Source organism: Pecten maximus, chromosome 8, assembly GCF_902652985.1.
Source record: "Pecten maximus chromosome 8, xPecMax1.1, whole genome shotgun sequence".
Classification (NCBI taxonomy): domain Eukaryota; kingdom Metazoa; phylum Mollusca; class Bivalvia; order Pectinida; family Pectinidae; genus Pecten; species Pecten maximus.
Window position 1 is genome coordinate 43,696,359 of NC_047022.1, and position 18,397 is coordinate 43,714,755.

The 18,397-nt window shown below is 36.1% G+C and overlaps 1 protein-coding gene across 3 annotated transcripts; it reads right to left on the bottom strand.

Annotated features, from left to right (window-relative positions):
* Nucleotides 1–311: 311 nt before the first annotated feature.
* Nucleotides 312–6,380, bottom strand: LOC117333605 (inosine-uridine preferring nucleoside hydrolase-like). 3 transcript variants are annotated; one of them, XM_033892981.1, is made up of 6 exons: nt 6,253–6,380; nt 4,334–4,591; nt 2,783–2,957; nt 2,469–2,585; nt 2,101–2,237; nt 312–1,746 (listed from the first exon to the last, which is right to left on the bottom strand). In XM_033892981.1, exons 2-6 carry the CDS (start codon nt 4,520–4,522, stop codon nt 1,420–1,422), a joined length of 945 nt encoding a protein of 314 aa, XP_033748872.1. In that variant the 5' UTR covers nt 4,523–4,591; nt 6,253–6,380; the 3' UTR covers nt 312–1,419. The 3 variants fall into 3 exon arrangements, with proteins under 3 accessions (XP_033748872.1, XP_033748873.1, XP_033748874.1); XM_033892982.1 differs by having other exon boundaries at nt 2,101–2,232; nt 2,464–2,585; XM_033892983.1 differs by having other exon boundaries at nt 4,334–5,096; nt 6,253–6,374.
* Nucleotides 6,381–18,397: the final 12,017 nt, after the last annotated feature.

The following is an 18,397-nucleotide window of genomic DNA, read 5'->3' on the forward strand; positions in this document are numbered from 1 at the left end:
ATATACATGTATACCGAATTCTACCCTTTCAAAACATAATTCTCCGAGATGAAATCTTTGTCATTCGTGGAAGACTCTCCCAACTTCGGTAGGCGGTGTCATATTTCATTACGAGTGTTATCATTTCTACCCCTGCGAATTTATACCATGGTAAATCGGTATTCATATATACATTTACATTTCAATCATATAGAAAGAACCATTACCAATCGTAATAACTATTTATGGACAAAAAATTGTACTGGAATCTCAAAATGTATTTTGTATGAGATCTCCGAGACCACGAGTTACATATGTTATAATACGAGATCAACTATTTTATCGTTTATTAATCAATATATAGGCAAATCAAATGTTGATTACTGTCCACAACCATACAGCATACCTTTAATGATTTGAACATTTACTACTAAAGTTATTTACTGGTCAACAAACAGTGACTAGAGGATTGTATAAGGTTATCTATAAACAGTAGCCCAACAAAGAGGACGCGGCTATAGCAAGAATAGTGAAAGGAAGAATTGTGAACGAAAGAAAGGTGAAAGAACGAAGTGCAAGGAAAAATTGTAAACAAAAGAATTGTGAACCAAAGAGTTATGAACGAAAGAAAGGTGAAAGGACGAATAGTGTAAGGAAGAATTGTAAACCAAAGAATTGTGAACCAAAGAATTGTGAACCAAAGAAAGGTGAAAGGACGAATAGTGTAAGGAAGAATTGTAAACAAAAGAATTGTGAACCAAATAATTGTGAATGAAAGAAAAGTGAAAGGAAGAATAGTGTAAGGAAAAGTAGTGAAAGAGAGAATAGCAAAAGAAAATGAAAGAAAGAATAAAGAATTGTGAAAGAAAGGATTGTGAAAGGAAGAATTACGAAAGGAAAAATAGTGAACGAAAGAATAGAGAAAAGAATAGTGAAAGGAAGAATTGTAAAAGAAAGAATAGTGAAAGAAAGAAAGGTGAAAGGACAAATAGTGAAAAGAAGAATTGTGAACGAAAGACTTATGAAAGAAAGAATGGTAAAAAGAGTTTAGTACAAGAAAGAATGGTGAAAGGAAGAACAGTGAACAAAAGAATGGTAAAAGGCAGAATTGTAAACGAAAGAAAAGAATTGTGAACGAAAAAATAAGACTAATTAACCAAAAAAATCTGGAACATAACATTATTGTACGGATATCTTTACATAGAACACAACACATACCGTTGTACAATTCCGTTACACTATCAACACAACACATACCCTGGAACATTGACAGGCTAAGTAAGAAGTTTTCTGATTAAAAAGCTGATTACAGCAGTAAAAGAAGCTGACTAATATCTCCGGTTTGTAGAGGGTAACAATCATTGTAACTACTAATGAATTTATACTGGCTAGGTTGTTGTCATCCTCCATAGCTTTACATAAGCTGAAGAAAGGCAGAGGTTATTGGAGCATCCCATCATACAACACTCTTGCCTTGTCTAGACTGACAGCAGTGACGGCCTTGATGTTGACATTCCGACCCAGACTTTCTCTCCAATCACAAACGAGCTGTCCACGTGTCATACTTCCGGACATTTCTACTTCCCCATAAAATTCCTCGGTTTCCGTGGCAACCGACCTATCAATAACATACGCCATCGCTAGTAAGTCACATGACCTGTAATGTGACCTATTTGCAGCTTTTAAACGTCCAATAGAGTGTTGTACAATGCTGTTCTGAAAACGCCCCTTTCGGGTATCTGTTTTAAGCCAGTTCTCCACCCAGGTCTGAAAAATTAAAGAAAGAAACCCAACTTACTTAGAGATATTACTAAACACCAAACCACAGCGGTTTATGTATACCGACATAGCGACCAATTATCTCTCATCACACTGGCAATGCGTACTTTCCCGTTAGTAAGGATTAAACAATACAAACTGCTGGTGATGAAATTTAACTTCAAAGTTTTTTAACCATCACAGTTATACTATTGCTCCAACTCCTGATAGAATACTTAGTAATGTCGAGAAGTAATTTTCATATAAACCCCCCAACTAGATAAAGGTGGCCATTATAACTAAGACGTAGAGAGAGTTATCATTTAAAACTGATATAAATCTTACCAAGTAGGTTTGACTTACCCAAGATTGTCCATTGTCTGCGCATGTCTCCCACGGGACCATCAGGATGGGACATCCCATCTCTTTCAACACAACGTGGGCTGCCTCCGGATCACTCCGGAAATTGAACTCTGCTGCAGGAGACGTGTTTCCCTTGCCTGTAATAAAAACACAAACGATTTTAGATTAAAAGGTATGCAAGCCAATTGTGAAAAACGCATATCTCATTCAACTTATGATAAAATCTCAGAAAAAAAATACAATTATTATAGGATGGAGAACGGAATTCGCTAGCGGAAACAGGAGATACCACTTCTGGGGATAATTCTATCTCAAGAAGAAAAAATATATGATAAGCAATATTGCTTTGTTTTGTATGAATTATTTACCTTGGACGTTTCCTCCCATAATCACCATTTCTTTCAGTTTGCGTCCAAAGTCTGGATCAAGCCTCAACGCTACTGCGATGTTGGTTAGAGGAGCTAAGGCAACTAGAGTTATCTCCCCTAAAAAGGAACAAAATAGAGTGTAACAAAGAAATATAACAAGTCTCAAGATCCATTACAACAAGAACAGTACAGTGCATGCTGTAAATCTTTCTTCGCGATAGAATAACCAATGGCATGCAACTTTATAACTAATTCACTCAAGTAATACTTTAGCGATATTTCTTCGTGAATTGTGATTGAATGATTTTATATACCTGGGTATTGATTAACCAATCTGATCATAGCTAGAGTCGCGTGTTCTGATTGGATGATATTCATGTCAACTTGTTCCAGATTGGCCACATCTCCCATTCCGTCTCTGCCGTGATAATGTGTGGCATCAGGACCCTCGCCAGTCAGCGGCTTTTCACAACCTTTATGTACAGGTACCTTGTAATAAATGTTGAAATTAACAAAGATGAAATAAAATGTGTTAAACAAGTAATAAGGTTAAGTCAAGTATGTCATTCACAAATATCATTATCAACTGGCAACAAAGGTAAAACGCTGACGAATTATGGGACAGCTCAGAGAAAAAAATCACTCAATATCATATAAATATTTGAAGTAAGTGTTAACTGTTATGTCATAGAAATGGTTTGTTTGTAATCAAACTGAGTTATAGAATGTCATGTGTTCACATGATGCCCGCCGGAGTCAGATAATTGGTAGGACTGTTTTGGACGGAGTCAGAGAGTTGGTAGACATATTTTGGATAGCGGAGTCAGAGAATTGGTAGGACTATTTTGGACGGAGTCTGATAATTGGTAGAACTGTTTTGGATAGCGGAATCAGAGAATTAGTAGGACTGTTTTGGACTGAGTCAGAGAATTGGTAGAACTGTTTTGGGCGGAGTCAGAGAATTGGTAGACTTATTTTGGATAGCGGAGTCAGAGAATTGGTAGGACTATTTTGGACGGAGTCTGATAATTGGTAGAACTGTTTTAGACGGAATCAGAGAATTGGTAGGACTGTTTTGGACGGAGTCAGAGAATTGGTAGGACTGTTTTGGACGGAGTCTGATAATTAGTAGGACTGTTTTGGATAGCGGAATCAGAGAATTAGTAGGACTGTTTTGGACTGAGTCAGAGAATTGGTAGAACTGTTTTGGGCGGAGTCAGAGAATTGGTAGACTTATTTTGGATAGCGGAGTCAGAGAATTGGTAGGACTATTTTGGACGGAGTCTGATAATTGGTAGAACTGTTTTAGACGGAATCAGAGAATTGGTAGGACTGTTTTGGACGGAGTCAGAGAATTGGTAGGACTGTTTTGGACGGAGTCTGATAATTAGTAGGACTGTTTTGGACGGAGTCAGAGAATTGGTAGGACTGTTTTGGACGGAATCAGAGAATTGGTAGGACTGTTTTGGACGGAGTCTGATAATTGGTAGGACTGTTTTGGGCGGAGTCAGAGAATTGGTAGAACTGTTTTAGACGGAGTCAGATAATTGGTAGAACTGTTTTAGACGGAGTCAGAGAATTGGTAGGACTGTTTTGGGCGGAGTCAGAGAATTGGTAGAACTGTTTTGGACGGAATCAGAGAATTGGTAGGACTGTTTTGGACAGAGTCTGATAATTGGTAGAACTGTTTTTGACGGTGACAGAGAATTGCTAAAACTGTTTTGGACGGAGTCAGAGAATTGGTAGAACTGTTTTGGATAGCGGAGTCAGAGAATTGGTAGACTTATTTTGGACGGAGTCTGATAATTGGTAGAACTGTTTTGGACGGTGACAGAGAATTGCTAAAACTGTTTTGGATTGCTTACATTTAGTTTGTCGCACACAGTCAGAACCCTCAGTGTGTTTCTACACACATTGGTGATGTCTACATTCCCCTGAACACAAGTGACAGCCAACACGTCCAGAACGTCTGGTCGGGAGAGAGCCAGTATGAGGGCCTGGGCATCGTCCACACCAGTGTCCACATCAATGATGACCTTCTGGGGAGTACACATCCTCACTAGTCACACACAAGGTTCCTACTGTGTTCAGTCTAAACTAGTAGTCTGGGTAAAGGCTCAGATCTTCAGGGAAAAATCACAGCTATTTGAGTTACAGTATTTATTTACAGCTGCGTCTGTGGTACTAAAAGCGACGACTCATCAATAACTTAAGACCTCTCATGTTACATTTTATTTGAACAGTTTGTGCCTAGGATTTATTTACCTACTAAGCTACAAAAAGCCGTGACAATGAATTAATACGGACAATACAGGGTACAACAAAACGGACAGAGGTACGCATGTCATCGATATACTCTACAATAAATAATTACTATCAATTTACGATTGTTACACTCAAGAATAAGTAAGTCTAACATTGGTATACTGTACAATAAGGATGAACTTTCTTGAGAATTACTTGAATCTTAATAGAGGAAAAGAGGAAAGGAGGAAAGATAAAGAAATGTTGAGAACGGAAAAAAGATCATTCAATGCTGGGCACCAAGATCCCTCTGGAATATCTTGTTTGTAGAATGTGTATTCTTATCATTTTGGATGAAATACCACCAAACTTCACTGGAATATTCTGTGGAATAGAAAGATTCTTCTTTTAAAAAAGAAAAGAAAAGAAAGTATATTCCTGGACGGTTACATATGATGTTCACGATATTTTCGGGAATTTCAGAGAGAACTTGATTCGTTACACCGCGCAAAGCCAGTGTACAGCACAGTGTACAGCCAGCGTACAGCACAGTGTACAGCCAGCGTACAGCACAGTGTACAGCCAGCGTACAGCACAGCGTACAGCCAGCGTACAGAACAGCGTACAGCACAGCGTACAGCCAGCGTACAGCACAGCGTAATGTCGAAAACCAATTATTCAGTGCACATAACATGGCGGAGAATACGACTGAACATGTCGGCCAGCATTTTATAAATGTTAATCAAACATGAGACAGACAGCCACTAGAAAAAAAGGATTATCTTCAATTAAAAAGCAACAGTCAAGTTTTAGTCGTCAATGTGTACACTGGCCAGATATAATCATTTCATATGTGGTTTAAACAGAATGCATCCATTGCTTTTTCGAAGACTTAAACACATGAAACAAGAACTAGATCGAAATCATTATTTGAACTTGGAAACTTAGACTACATACCACCCTCTTACCAGTCTTCCGCAAACATCGGCTGCTCTACCTCAGAAGAATGTGTAACATATATTCACCCGATATAGTAAACCAGGTTACTTGATTGCGTTTGCTGTACATTGACGCACACTTTTCTACACCGTGTGGCAAATCAAGCGCACCCTTTGTAATAAAACTTAGGGCGAATTTGTTCTTCTAAAACCAGTTTTAGTTTCGAACCGGTTCTGTAAACTTTCCATTTGTTGAGTAAACCAGTTTCAAACCACATTTAAACTGAAACCGGTTCATTCATTTGTTTCTGCACCGTGTGGCGAATCAAGCGCACCCTTTGTAATAAAACTTAAATAGGTATTTATGAAAGCTCATTTTTACTATAATCTGTAACGAGCCCCTGTGCTTAAAGTGTGTATCTACAATGTACTTCTACATAGACTCTGCATAATGAGTTCTCAAAACCGCAGGCAGGTTTTAGTAAATCACACACAAAACGAAAGTAGGCCAGCATTAAAATCTACGTTACATCATTTTATACACACGAGAAGACTCGTTGTGAAGTCAATCCAGTCTTTAGAATAGGAACGTTAACGTTTACCTTAAGAAGACGTGATAACTGATTTAATCAATTGAAGATTTTCTCTCCACGTGCAATCTACGATGTGGTCCGGTCAGCTGATATCGGCTCTGTGATGCTTTGTGAGTTATCTCCCTTGTATTAGCGTCTGCAATATTAATGGGCCATACTAAGGACATGAAAGGCCAATTGTCGGATTTGACATGGTCGTACAGGTATGATAATATACGGTATTACTGCTGCTAAAGTGACATTAAAGTCTTGTAAATATTTAAGTAATCATTATTTGATCATGACCTTTAAGGAGAAACACAGAAACTATCACGACGAAAATATCTGTTCTTAAATACATGTTATCAGTCTAAAATTAAAATTAAGAATTAAGTACATCAACAAATAATAAATTGATTCATAAGGATTAACTTGAATACATTTGCTTTGTTATGAACCTATCAACACCATAAGAGGCTAAATGGGCCTGTATAGCTTACCTCATTCTTCAGTAACTTTGATGTTGATCTAGGTCATTTCTGTAGATGCTAACTTGAAGCTGATTACCACTTTATTCAATTATCAGGGTAGGCTAGGTTTATTCATGTCAATAAATTATCTAATCTTTCATTCCAGCATACCATCAGAGTCTTGTCTATCGAGAAATCATTATTTAAAGACTTAAGTCTATTTGACCCCCTGTGATATTGAATGTAGGTCAAGGTCAGTAAGTTGAACAAACTTGGAAGCCCTTCACTCCAGCATGCCGCAATATCAAGTTCACGGCCTCTTGGTTATTGAGAAAAAGTCGTTGGAAGATTTCAGTCTATTTGACCCCTGTTACGTTGAATGTCAGTCAATGTCATTCATTTGAACAACCTAGGTAGCCATTCATCCCAGGATGCTACAGACCAACTCCCTGGATCCATTGGTTACCGAGAAACTGTTTAAAGATTTAGCATATTTGACCCATTTGATCTTGAATGTATGTCAATGTCGATTTAAAAAAAAACCCAGAAAACAAAACAAACAAACTTGGTAGCCCTTCACTCCAGCATGCCACAGACCCAATATCAAATTCTGGGCCTCTTAGGTATTGAGAAATCGTTTAATGTTTTAGTTTATTTGACACCTGTGGACTTAAATGTAGGTCTTTTGAACAAAGTAGGTAGCCTTTTATCCCAGCATGCTACAGGACCGATAGCACGTCTCTGTGTCTTATGGTTATTGAGGAGAAGTTATTTAAAGGAAAAAATTGACGCCGAACAGACGGACTATCCAGACGAACGGACGACGGGCGCCGCGCCACGGCATAAGTTCACTTGCTTTCAAATACACACATACTTCAGCAATGTACATTGGTTCAGAAGCCTTCAATATGAATACCTGATATCCTGTTGTTGTGTGACAATGATTTAAAGATTGGGGAAAATGGGGAAAAATTGGTCGAGTTTGCGGACGAGGCATAAACTGTGGAACGGAAGTTGGCTATCCCAGAGCTGTTTTATAACAGACACCCTGATTGGTGGACAAACATACAGTAGTTAGCATTGTTTATAGAGCTGTTGACCAATCACATTGCCCGTTTCAAAACCACTCTAAGATAATTATATAGCTTACTTCTGACCGAGGTTTGTCCTTATACTAGACTCCACATATTCACTTCATGTCTTCCGTACTACTGTTAGATGTGATTATTTCAATTTCCAAGCTAACTTTCCATTTCTAGATAGTAACAGTCTTATTTCCCTAACCTACAAATGTTTACATGCTATAGTTGATCCGATATTCAAAGGTTTGCCAACATCATCATTTCCGTGACGGATGTCGATTGCTGACGGAATTTAAAACTTAAAGCACAATGTTTCGTAGAGTCAGGTTAATGACCACGAGAACGTTTGATGGTCGACATTGCGACCTCTTTAGGAAACAGTCATGCTGCCGTTTGCAGTTACACGTGATCGATGCTTGTTGACATGTCTGGTAGCTCCCTTTGCACCGTCTCGATGCTTGTTTAGATGACGTGACTTTAACTGGATTAGATCTAGACACGGTGAGTGCCGTGTATATAACAGAACACACATTTACCCTTCTGGCACCTATTCTCCTTTTTTTCAATGATTTTTGTGTTAAACTATATTTTGTTTATATTTTGCCCTGAGCAATGTCTAAAACCTGTGAATCCGAGCCAGTCTGGGGGTTACCTACAGTTGAGTGTAAGCTAACCTTTACACCCTAGTTCACTCCTAGTGCACTACGTTTAAACTACAGTTGGGAGCAAACTAAACTTGGTAGTCTAGTGCACTTCAGTGCACTACAAAAGTTAACTCCAGTTAACATCGTAGTGCACCTGAGTTAACATCGTAGTGCACTGGAGTTAACATCGTAATGCACCTGAGTTAACACTGTAGTGCACTGGAGTGAACATCGTAGTGCACTCGAGTTCACATCGTAGTGCACTAGAGTCAATACATACAAAGTATTTGATATACATTATGTACAATGCATAATATCTTGAACATATAAATGTTTCATTAAAACAAAATTTCAAAAATATATATACAGGGACTAGTCCATGTATATTGTGTGTGTTCATGATGGTGTGTACATTTTACTTTTATTTCAGATATGTTTATTACATGTATATACATTCATGTCACGTATTGGTAAATAGAATATACCCAAAAACTGACAAAATACAGGTATCATATTACATTAATTCCACCCATTACATCCATGCATTTACACTAAATTAAGATTAGTTATAATTATAAGGAAGCATGGAAAATACCAGGTTTGAAATTAAAATTAAATCGATCAGCATCAAGCAATATTGATTCTGCCTTCATTGAAACAGATATTGTACATGCAACATAAATGTTATAGTTTGTATACCGTCAGGTATATAGTCTTTCCAGACCAGGTAAATCACTCAAAATGGGATTATGATTGTAATTTTGTTGAAAGGTGTGAAAACACAGCCGAGGAATCTGGCACAAGGAGTCCAGCTGTTCTTGGCATGGCCAAAGGGCATTAAGCTTAATTAAGGGTTTACCTGTACAGGTACTGTCCTAGTCATGCATGGCTTACCCCTCCCCTAAACACTCATGTAATTATATATAATCAGTCCTCTATCTCATTTTTATGGTATGTACCTAATAAGTGTATAAATTAGTTTCCCCGTTAAAATTATGTAACAACTTATAACAAGTTGTGTGTATTAGAGTATGGGTCAAATCCAAGTGTCAAAAATTATAGTTACAGTCATGCTAGATCAAATGTCTGCATCGACTACTTATCTTAAAAATAATAGGTAAAACAAATATGTTTATAATTTGATTACTTTTTTCATTACTTATTACATTATTATATTTATAAGATTATAAACGAACGATTTTTTTTCAAATGTCTATAGGGAGGTTAATTACTTATCATTATTATTTTGCTGAAATGATTGATTACAAAATGATGCATTTGACTGACCACTTTTACATGGAATTTACCTGGTGGTCACTCAGGTATGACCATACAAGACCAAGGTGTGAAAATTGATCTGTTGGTTAGACCTTACCTGTAATTATCCCCTATTGTTCTACTCTCACACCTGTAGTCTCACCTGACCAAGCAAATATTTTACCTGTATCATAGTTCAGAATGTCTTACCTGGTAAACGCTGGGTGTCGTATATTGATCAATAAGAGTGCAAATTTATTAATGCTTACATTTAAAGTTGGATTATTCACTTTGACTCTCTTTTTTGGTGGGGGAGATCGATGGGCACAAGATACAACCGAGAAGCCACAGGGAAATTAACTTGTTCCTCAGTTTGAACTGTTTTCATAATTATATAACGCGACTCAATTTAATACAGTTCTGTGAACAGTATACAACAGTAAACAGTGCTTGCATGGTCAATTGTTTAATATTTTGTATCTGCAGTAAACAAAATTGTTTTTGTTTTCACTGAATTTTCAGTTTCAATATTTAAATGACAATCAAAATGCAGTATTGCTAATTAGTATATGGATGAAATCTAAAATGATTAAAAGATTAATTTGTTTGTTTATCTAATATCAAACAAGTAATTAATGGCTTTCAATGGAGATTACTTAATATGTATACATAATTATAGGTATACTCCCTAATCAATTAATCATTTATATATCATGAATAATAATTATAACATTGTATGTGAAGCTTTCAGGAAAATAAATAAATTTGTTTGCTTATTCAATATAAAACAAATAATTAACATAAGTTGAGGGGAAGCTACATACTTTTACACACAATGAATTCCACTAAATCCTAATAAAATCTTAACTGCAAGAGACTGATACCAGTCCAGTGCCCTTGGGGCCCCCAGACCACTGCCATTCACGTTCACGTTCATCGTTTCCAGAAATTCGTACGTGGTAAAGTCCGCCCGGTAGTTGTACGATTCCTATACTACGAGGACAAACAAGAAGTGAAAGGTCACGGATATATGCTCCGTGGTACGCGGTTCGGCATAAGCGAGCAGTTCCCTGATGCAGTCGAAGAGCGACGGAGACAGTTATATCCTGCCATGAGACATTATAAGCGCGAAGGTCGCCATGCCAAACTCGTCAGAGACCGTCTCTATATTGACGGGGAGCTTTACGTGCCAGAGAGTGACCCTATACGTCGATCTGATCAACAGCGGCCACATAGCGACGTTGTCCGTAACGCGGGCGCGCAGCAACGGGAGCCCTCGCGATCGGTGGAAAATAATCTTGGTACTCCAGCTATTGGTCGTCGCGAGGATCAAAAACGTAATCGCGTGCCGTCTACTCCAGATGGAGAGGAGCGTTTTGAGCCGCCTCCGACTCGAGCTCGTACCAGTTCACCGCGGCTTGTACAGCATAGTGACAGTTTCATTGGTAATGAGTCGGGGATCGCAGAATCAGGATGGAATAACGCAACGACAAGTCAAGGACGTAATGATTTTCGTTCATTGCATACACGATATCAACACGCGGCACGAGGTCGGTGGAGAAACCCATCTTCGCGACAAGAGCCACCCAGTAGGGACCACGACATTTCCTATTAGGATTGTGTGGAAGGACTGTCCATTATTTCATGGAATGTATGTAGGTCCATCACGGACAAATTAGACATAGAAGACTTTGTAAATATTATAAATAAGTTTGATATTATATGTTTGTATGAAACATGGGTTGAAAAAGACGATGAAGTGGAATTGGAAGGGTACGTCAGTTGTGTGTTTCCTAGAACGCATGGTAAGGGTGGTGGAATTGTAATTTTTATTAAATCGTCTCTTTGTGGTATTTGTAAGGTAATAAATAACATTAATGATAATATTGTTTTACTAAAGTTATGTAATAATTCCAGAACCAAAGGTAGTGATGTGTACATTTTTGCTTGTTATTTCCCACCAGTAAATAGCACTTTCTATCACAAATGTGAAATCGATGTCTTTGCCAGTCTAGAAGAAATGATATATGAATATAAAGCACTAGGTGAAGTGATTGTAGTTGGAGATTTTAATAGTAGAACTGGTGTTTGTGATGACTATATTACTGATGATGTTGTTAGACAAGGTCCTGAGCATGTTGTTTCAAATATTGTTAATTATTCGAGTGATCCTGTACCTCCAAAACGAGCCAACTCCGACACCTGTGATAATCAATTTGGTAGACACCTATTGACATTATGTAAAACCACGTCCTTAAGAATCGTAAATGGGCGTCATAAAGATGATATTAATGGCAATATAACATTTTTAAATAGTAGAGGGTCCAGTCTAATAGATTATGTATTGTCGTCCGATGATTTTTTAAAGAAATTTTTTTATTTTGAAAGTGGTATTTTTAATGTGTTTTCAGACCACTCTCCAGTTAGCTTTACAGTGGATTTGTATGAGGTAAAAACTAGTATTATACCTGTTGTGGAAAATGCAAAAAGTCCATATACTAAGGCAAAATGGATTGAGGACCATGCAGATAGGTCGCTTTATTGTTTAGAGGAACATAGTATAGAACTGTTACAATTTTGTAACATAAGGGGAGATAACCAAGAATGTATAGATGAAAGTGTCAATAAGTTTACAAATATGTTAAATGAATTGTTATTGCCTTTAAATACTATTACAGGTACACCAAGACGGACTAGAAAAACTCGAGTAGAGGACAAGCCATGGTTTAATGAACTTTGTAAGAAAAGATATACTGATTTCAAAAACGCTTTATTTATTTTCAATTCTGATAAGTCAGAAGAAAATAGAAACATTTTTACATCTAAAAAGCGTATTTATAAAAAAAACTCGAAGCTAAATTAAAACGTGAATATGTAGCTCAACAGGGAAATATGATGGCTTTTCTGAGAAAAAGTAATCCTAAAGCTTTTTACAGTAAATTCAGGAAAAAGAAAAATATTGTTCATGGTAATCTTAACGAACAAGATTTTTACAATTATTTTAGTGAATTATCAACAACAGAACCTGTGGATAATCTAATGGTCAATGATTTTTTAAATGATTATGACATAAATGTACCAAATAATATGTTTCATGAATTAGATAATCAGATATCTGATAGTGAAGTTCTTAAAGCTATCAGAAACTTGAATAATTCTAAGGCTTGTGGGCCAGACTTACTATTAAATGAGTATTTTATTAAAGGAAAAGAGGTACTTTTGCCGTGCTTAGTCCAATTGTTCAATAATATCTTTAAATCTGGTTTTTATCCTTCATCATGGTCATTAGGCAATATTATACCTATCTTCAAGAAAGGTGATAAAAATGATACCAATAATTACAGGGGCATCACACTAGTTAGTTGTTTAGGTAAAATTTTTACATCAATTTTAAATGAGCGCCTAATGAAATTTGATAGTGATTATTCTAAATTAAGTGACGCTCAGTTTGGCTTTAAGAAAAACTTATCTACTGTAGACGCCATTTTTGTTTTACAAACCTTAATAAGTAAAATTTTAAAAAATAGGAAAAGACTATATTGCTGTTTTATTGATTACAAGAAAGCTTTTGATTTTATAAACAGACAAAATTTGTGGTACAAACTTATTAAAGAAGGTGTTGAAGGGAAAATGTTGAATATTATAAGAGCACTTTATAAAAATGTGAAATGTTGTGTCAAATATAATAATAATATGTCCGATTTTTTTAAATGTCAAAATGGGTTATTCCAAGGTGAAATAATGTCACCATTATTGTTCTCCATGTATGTCAACGACTGTGAAATGAATTTCCTAACAGAAGGATGTCCATCTATTGAGTTATATACTATTAACTTGTTTTTAATTATGTATGCTGATGATATGGTTTTAATGGCAGAAACTCCCGAGGGACTGCAAAAAATGTTAGATACTTTATTACTTTACACAAAGAAATGGAACCTTACTGTAAACACTACCAAAACTAAAGTAATGGTTTTCCGAAACGGTGGTAAATTAAGAAAAGAAGAAAAGTGGTTATATGACGGATGTGTATTAGAAACCGTAGATGAATTTAATTATCTGGGGATACAAATGAATTTTAATGGTAAATTTAAGAAAACTCAACAAAAAATTGCTGAACAAGGAAGAAAAGCATTATTTTCAATTTCGGGAGTATCAAAGAAAATTTTTTTTAACGTTGAAACCCAACTACATGTTTTTGATACATACGTCGGTAGTATATTTAACTATGGGGCTGAAATTTGGGGTTTTCATAAAGCACCGGATATAGAGAAAATCCACTTGCAGTTTTTAAAAAGATTATTGGGGGTTAAGAAAAGTACTTCTAATTGTATGATTTACCAAGAATTAGGGAGATTACCTTTTGTAATAGTGAGGAAATTTAGAATTTTTAAATATTGGTTGAAATTAAAACAAACCAATAACTGTGTGTTAAATGCTTGTTATCAAGATATGTTAGAAAACGGGAATGAATGGTTGAATGAAGTAAAAGAAGAACTGTATAGAATGGGTGTTGGGTATATATGGCAAAATGGGGATATTTATACAGCTGATTATATTATGAATATTGTTAAATGCAGACTATGTGATATATTTATACAAGAATGTAAAGAAAAAATCAATTCATCTTCCAAGTGTTCACTGTACAAGTTTATTAGTGAAAAGTTCTACTTACAGCCATATTTATCAAAACCAATAGGTACTTCTAATTTAAAAGAAATAACTAGAATTAGATTGTCATCACATAAATTAAATATTGAAATTGGTAGATTTAATAACTTAGAAAGAAATCAAAGAATTTGTTCCTATTGTAACAGTGGAGACATTGAAGATGAATTTCATTTTATTATTAAATGTGAATTTCATTTAGACCTAAGAAAACGTTTTATTAAGAAATATTATTATAATAAACCTAGTATGTACAAATTTATTCAACTTCTAGAAACAGTAAACAAAAAAGATCTTTCAAATTTAGCAAAATATATTAAATACAGTAATAAACAAAGAACAGATTTTTTATTAGTATAAAAAAAAAATGTCCTTCTACACTCTACCTGTTGTACAATGTATGTGTTAGTCCGGTTGTGTGTGAGTGTGTGTATGGGAGTGTGTGGTTTTTGTATTGTATCATTTCTGTACATGTATATATTTGTTGAACCGATGAGCCGTAAGGCTCAAGGAAATAAAGAACTTGAATTCATACCTGTTACATATTAATTACCCTGTGTGGTGTGGGTCACACCTGATCAGGCTGGTTTCCCCAATTAACTCCAAGGGGGTCCATTTATAGCAGGCATTATACCAATACCTTATCTAACTATAGGTATCCTCTCATAATATGTAAGTTAATAATTGACAAGATGAATGTACCTGTAGTCAGGTTTCCTTAATACATCATTTACAAACATGAAATAAATATAAAACCAAACCACTAGAATGTCTGAAGATGGAATTTGATATTTCATATTGTTTTAGCATAGTATTAAAAATACACATGTCATGCATCTAGCATGGATCGAATTCATCTGGCCTTTATACGTTAAGACTGACATTTTGACAGAATATACAAATGTACATGTATTATATTTAAGTCTAAATAAGAAGTCTCTGTCAGCAAGTCTAAATTAGTACTGAGTCAGGTTTAATTGTGCTACATACACGAACATGGGTAGCTATACCTTCAAAACTTGACTTGCACACATAATATACAACACATCAAATCATATAGCTCATAACAACATTTACCCAAGAACTGAAGTGCACATCATAGTGCACATGGGTTAACATTGTAGTGCACTGGAGTTAACATCGTAGTGCACTGGAGTTAACATCGTAGTGAACTCAAGTGCACTACGATGTTTAGTCTAGTGCACTACGTTGTTCACTACATGTGCACTACGAAGTGCACTTGGTACCAAGTTTAGTTTGCTCCCAACTGTAGTAGTGCACTACATTTAGCTACAGGTAAACTAGTATTGAACTACGTCCAGTCAGGTGTGACCACAAATCCCCTTATACAGGTAATGGACAGTGCCACTGGACACCTGTGTTAGATACCTGAAGTTGTCATATATACAGACCTGTGTAAATTGACTGCCTTATATCTGTCATCCTGACTTTTACCAGGTATATTTAGATGTTGATAAAATTTTATATTATATTAACTCAAAATAAAATTGGCTGCGGTTCTTATATGGTATATTGCACAAGAGGAATTAAAACTATATCAATTGGATTTGCAGTGGGTTTTTTTATCATTACATGTATTTTTTTTTAAATATTCCATTATAGTGTAAAATTAAGGTTTATCTTCATGATTTCAAAATTTTGATGCTTTTCATTTATTTTTTTTAGATGGTATTATATACATTTTATATTAATGATTAATTCTACCGTAGGCCTTGATGACTGTTTGTAGATTTTTTTCTCAAGTACACTGTATATGTACATATATAGTCTTAAGGTGTGCCTGCTTTAACACCTGGCTATAGTTTTGTCAAGTCCCCACTCACCCCCCCCCCCCCCCCCCCCCTATATATATATATTTACTTTTTTTTTTTTTTTTTAATTTCAATATATGTTTTCAGCAATGTCTATATTAAGTTCAATAAAGTGCTACATATACATATATGTATAAGTGACCAGTGGCTTCTGCAATGTAAACAACCGGCCAAACAACAACTACTTGAACTGTTACATTAACAATAAGCTGTTACACAGGTGTTTGGTAGGTTTTTTCATTGATGTTGTATTCTCGCTCTGGAGCGTTCACATCGAGTCGGCAAACCGGACCAGAACAGGGGGAAACCACGCCAAATCATCGCGCGACTAAATTCCGTGGACGCCAAGTTTGCTCTACTCAAGTCAAGTCGCGGGTTTCGCTCCAATGATACATTCAAGGGCATCACTGTGAACGAGGACCTTACTAGATATCGTGGTCGATTAGCCTATCTCGCGAGGAACCTAGTTAAGGCCAACCTGATACTGCAGACATGGACAACAAATGGTAAGGTTATGATTAAAGACAAATCGTCCAAAATCATTCAAATCCGACGGGAATCAAAACTCGAACCCTTCGGTCACCAAATGTGATATCACCTAGTCGGAGTCAGCATCGCTGGGCTGACATCCCGACAGTGATGTATGTCTATATATAAACATTATAAAAATAGTTCTATATGGGAAACTTTATAGACCCCCTGATGAACCCGTTTCTTCTCGGGACCATATTGCTCATTCTATTGAACTTGCTTTCAACACTGGAATACCTAATATTGTCATAACCGGCGACTTCAATGCAAACTTATTAAACAATAACAATCACTCTGTTCACCTACTTATTACATACAACCTTAACCAGAGTGTTGACAGCCCTACCTTCTTTACCGAATCTTCTTCTTCCCTTCTAGATATTGTATGTGCTAATGATCCGTCCCTTATAAACTTCTGTCATGTCGGCGAAAGCTTCCTAGACCAGCCCATTAGATATCATTGTCCTGTTTATAGCAGCCTCAATATTTCTAAACCAGTCCAATCATATTTCAAACGTAACATCTGGCTTTATGACCTTGGTGACTACGACGACTACAGAGACAAACTTTCTAAAATTGACTGGGACAGCATTCTCCACATTCATGACGTAGAAAAAAGTACTGATCTACTAACCGACATTAAGCTTAAGACGGCTAGAGAATGTATACCAAATAAGATTATAACTGTAAGAAGCAACGCTCCTGTATGGCTAAACAACACTATAAGGAAATTGATTCGTAAAAGAAAATATTTTCATCGGAAAGCAAAGAAATCTGGTAAAATAGACGATTGGGCCAAATTCAGAAAATTTAGAAATACATGTATCAGCGCCAGTCGCAATTCCAAACGAATTTTTTTAACAAACTCTGTGATAAACTTAATCATAGTAATAATACTGGTGCTAAGGAATGGTGGAAAATTATCAATAGTTTTATGTCCAACTCCAAAAGGAAAAGCGACATTCCTCCTATTTCTGACAATAACGATATTTTACATGACGACCTGGATAAGGCAAACGCTTTCAACACTGTTTTCTCTTCACAATCTACTATTGATGACACTTACATTGACCCCCTGTACTAAACCAGTCTCATACACATATACTTTCTGATATTGTAATATCTCGCCAGGACGTTCTTGATGCTATACATTCCCTCGACACGAAGAAAGCCTCTGGTCCCGACCTTGTAAGTCCACGTTTGATTAAGGAAGCTGCCGATATTTTAAGCTATCCACTACAAGCAGTATTTAACCTTTCGCTCACTGCATGTATATTCCCATCATCTTGTAAAATTGCTAATGTTACACCAGTATATAAAAAGATGACCCATCTGCTTTAAGTAATTATCGACCTATATCACTACTGTCAATTGTTGGTAAATTGATGGAACGATGCGTATATAAATATGTTTACAACTATCTCGTTGACAAGTCCCTACTAACACCCTGTCAGTCTGGTTTCAGATCCGGCGACTCCACTATTTATCAACTCATATCTATTGCTAATGAAATCTTCTCCGCTTTGGATAAAGGTAAAGAAATCAGAATGGTATTTTGTTATATAAGCAAGGCCTTTGACCGGGTTTAGCATCGAGGCCTTCTTTCTAAAATAAGATCGTTGGGTATCACAGGAAATCTTTTTACTTGGTTCACGGATTACTTAAAAAATCGTTGTCAGCGTGTTGTTATA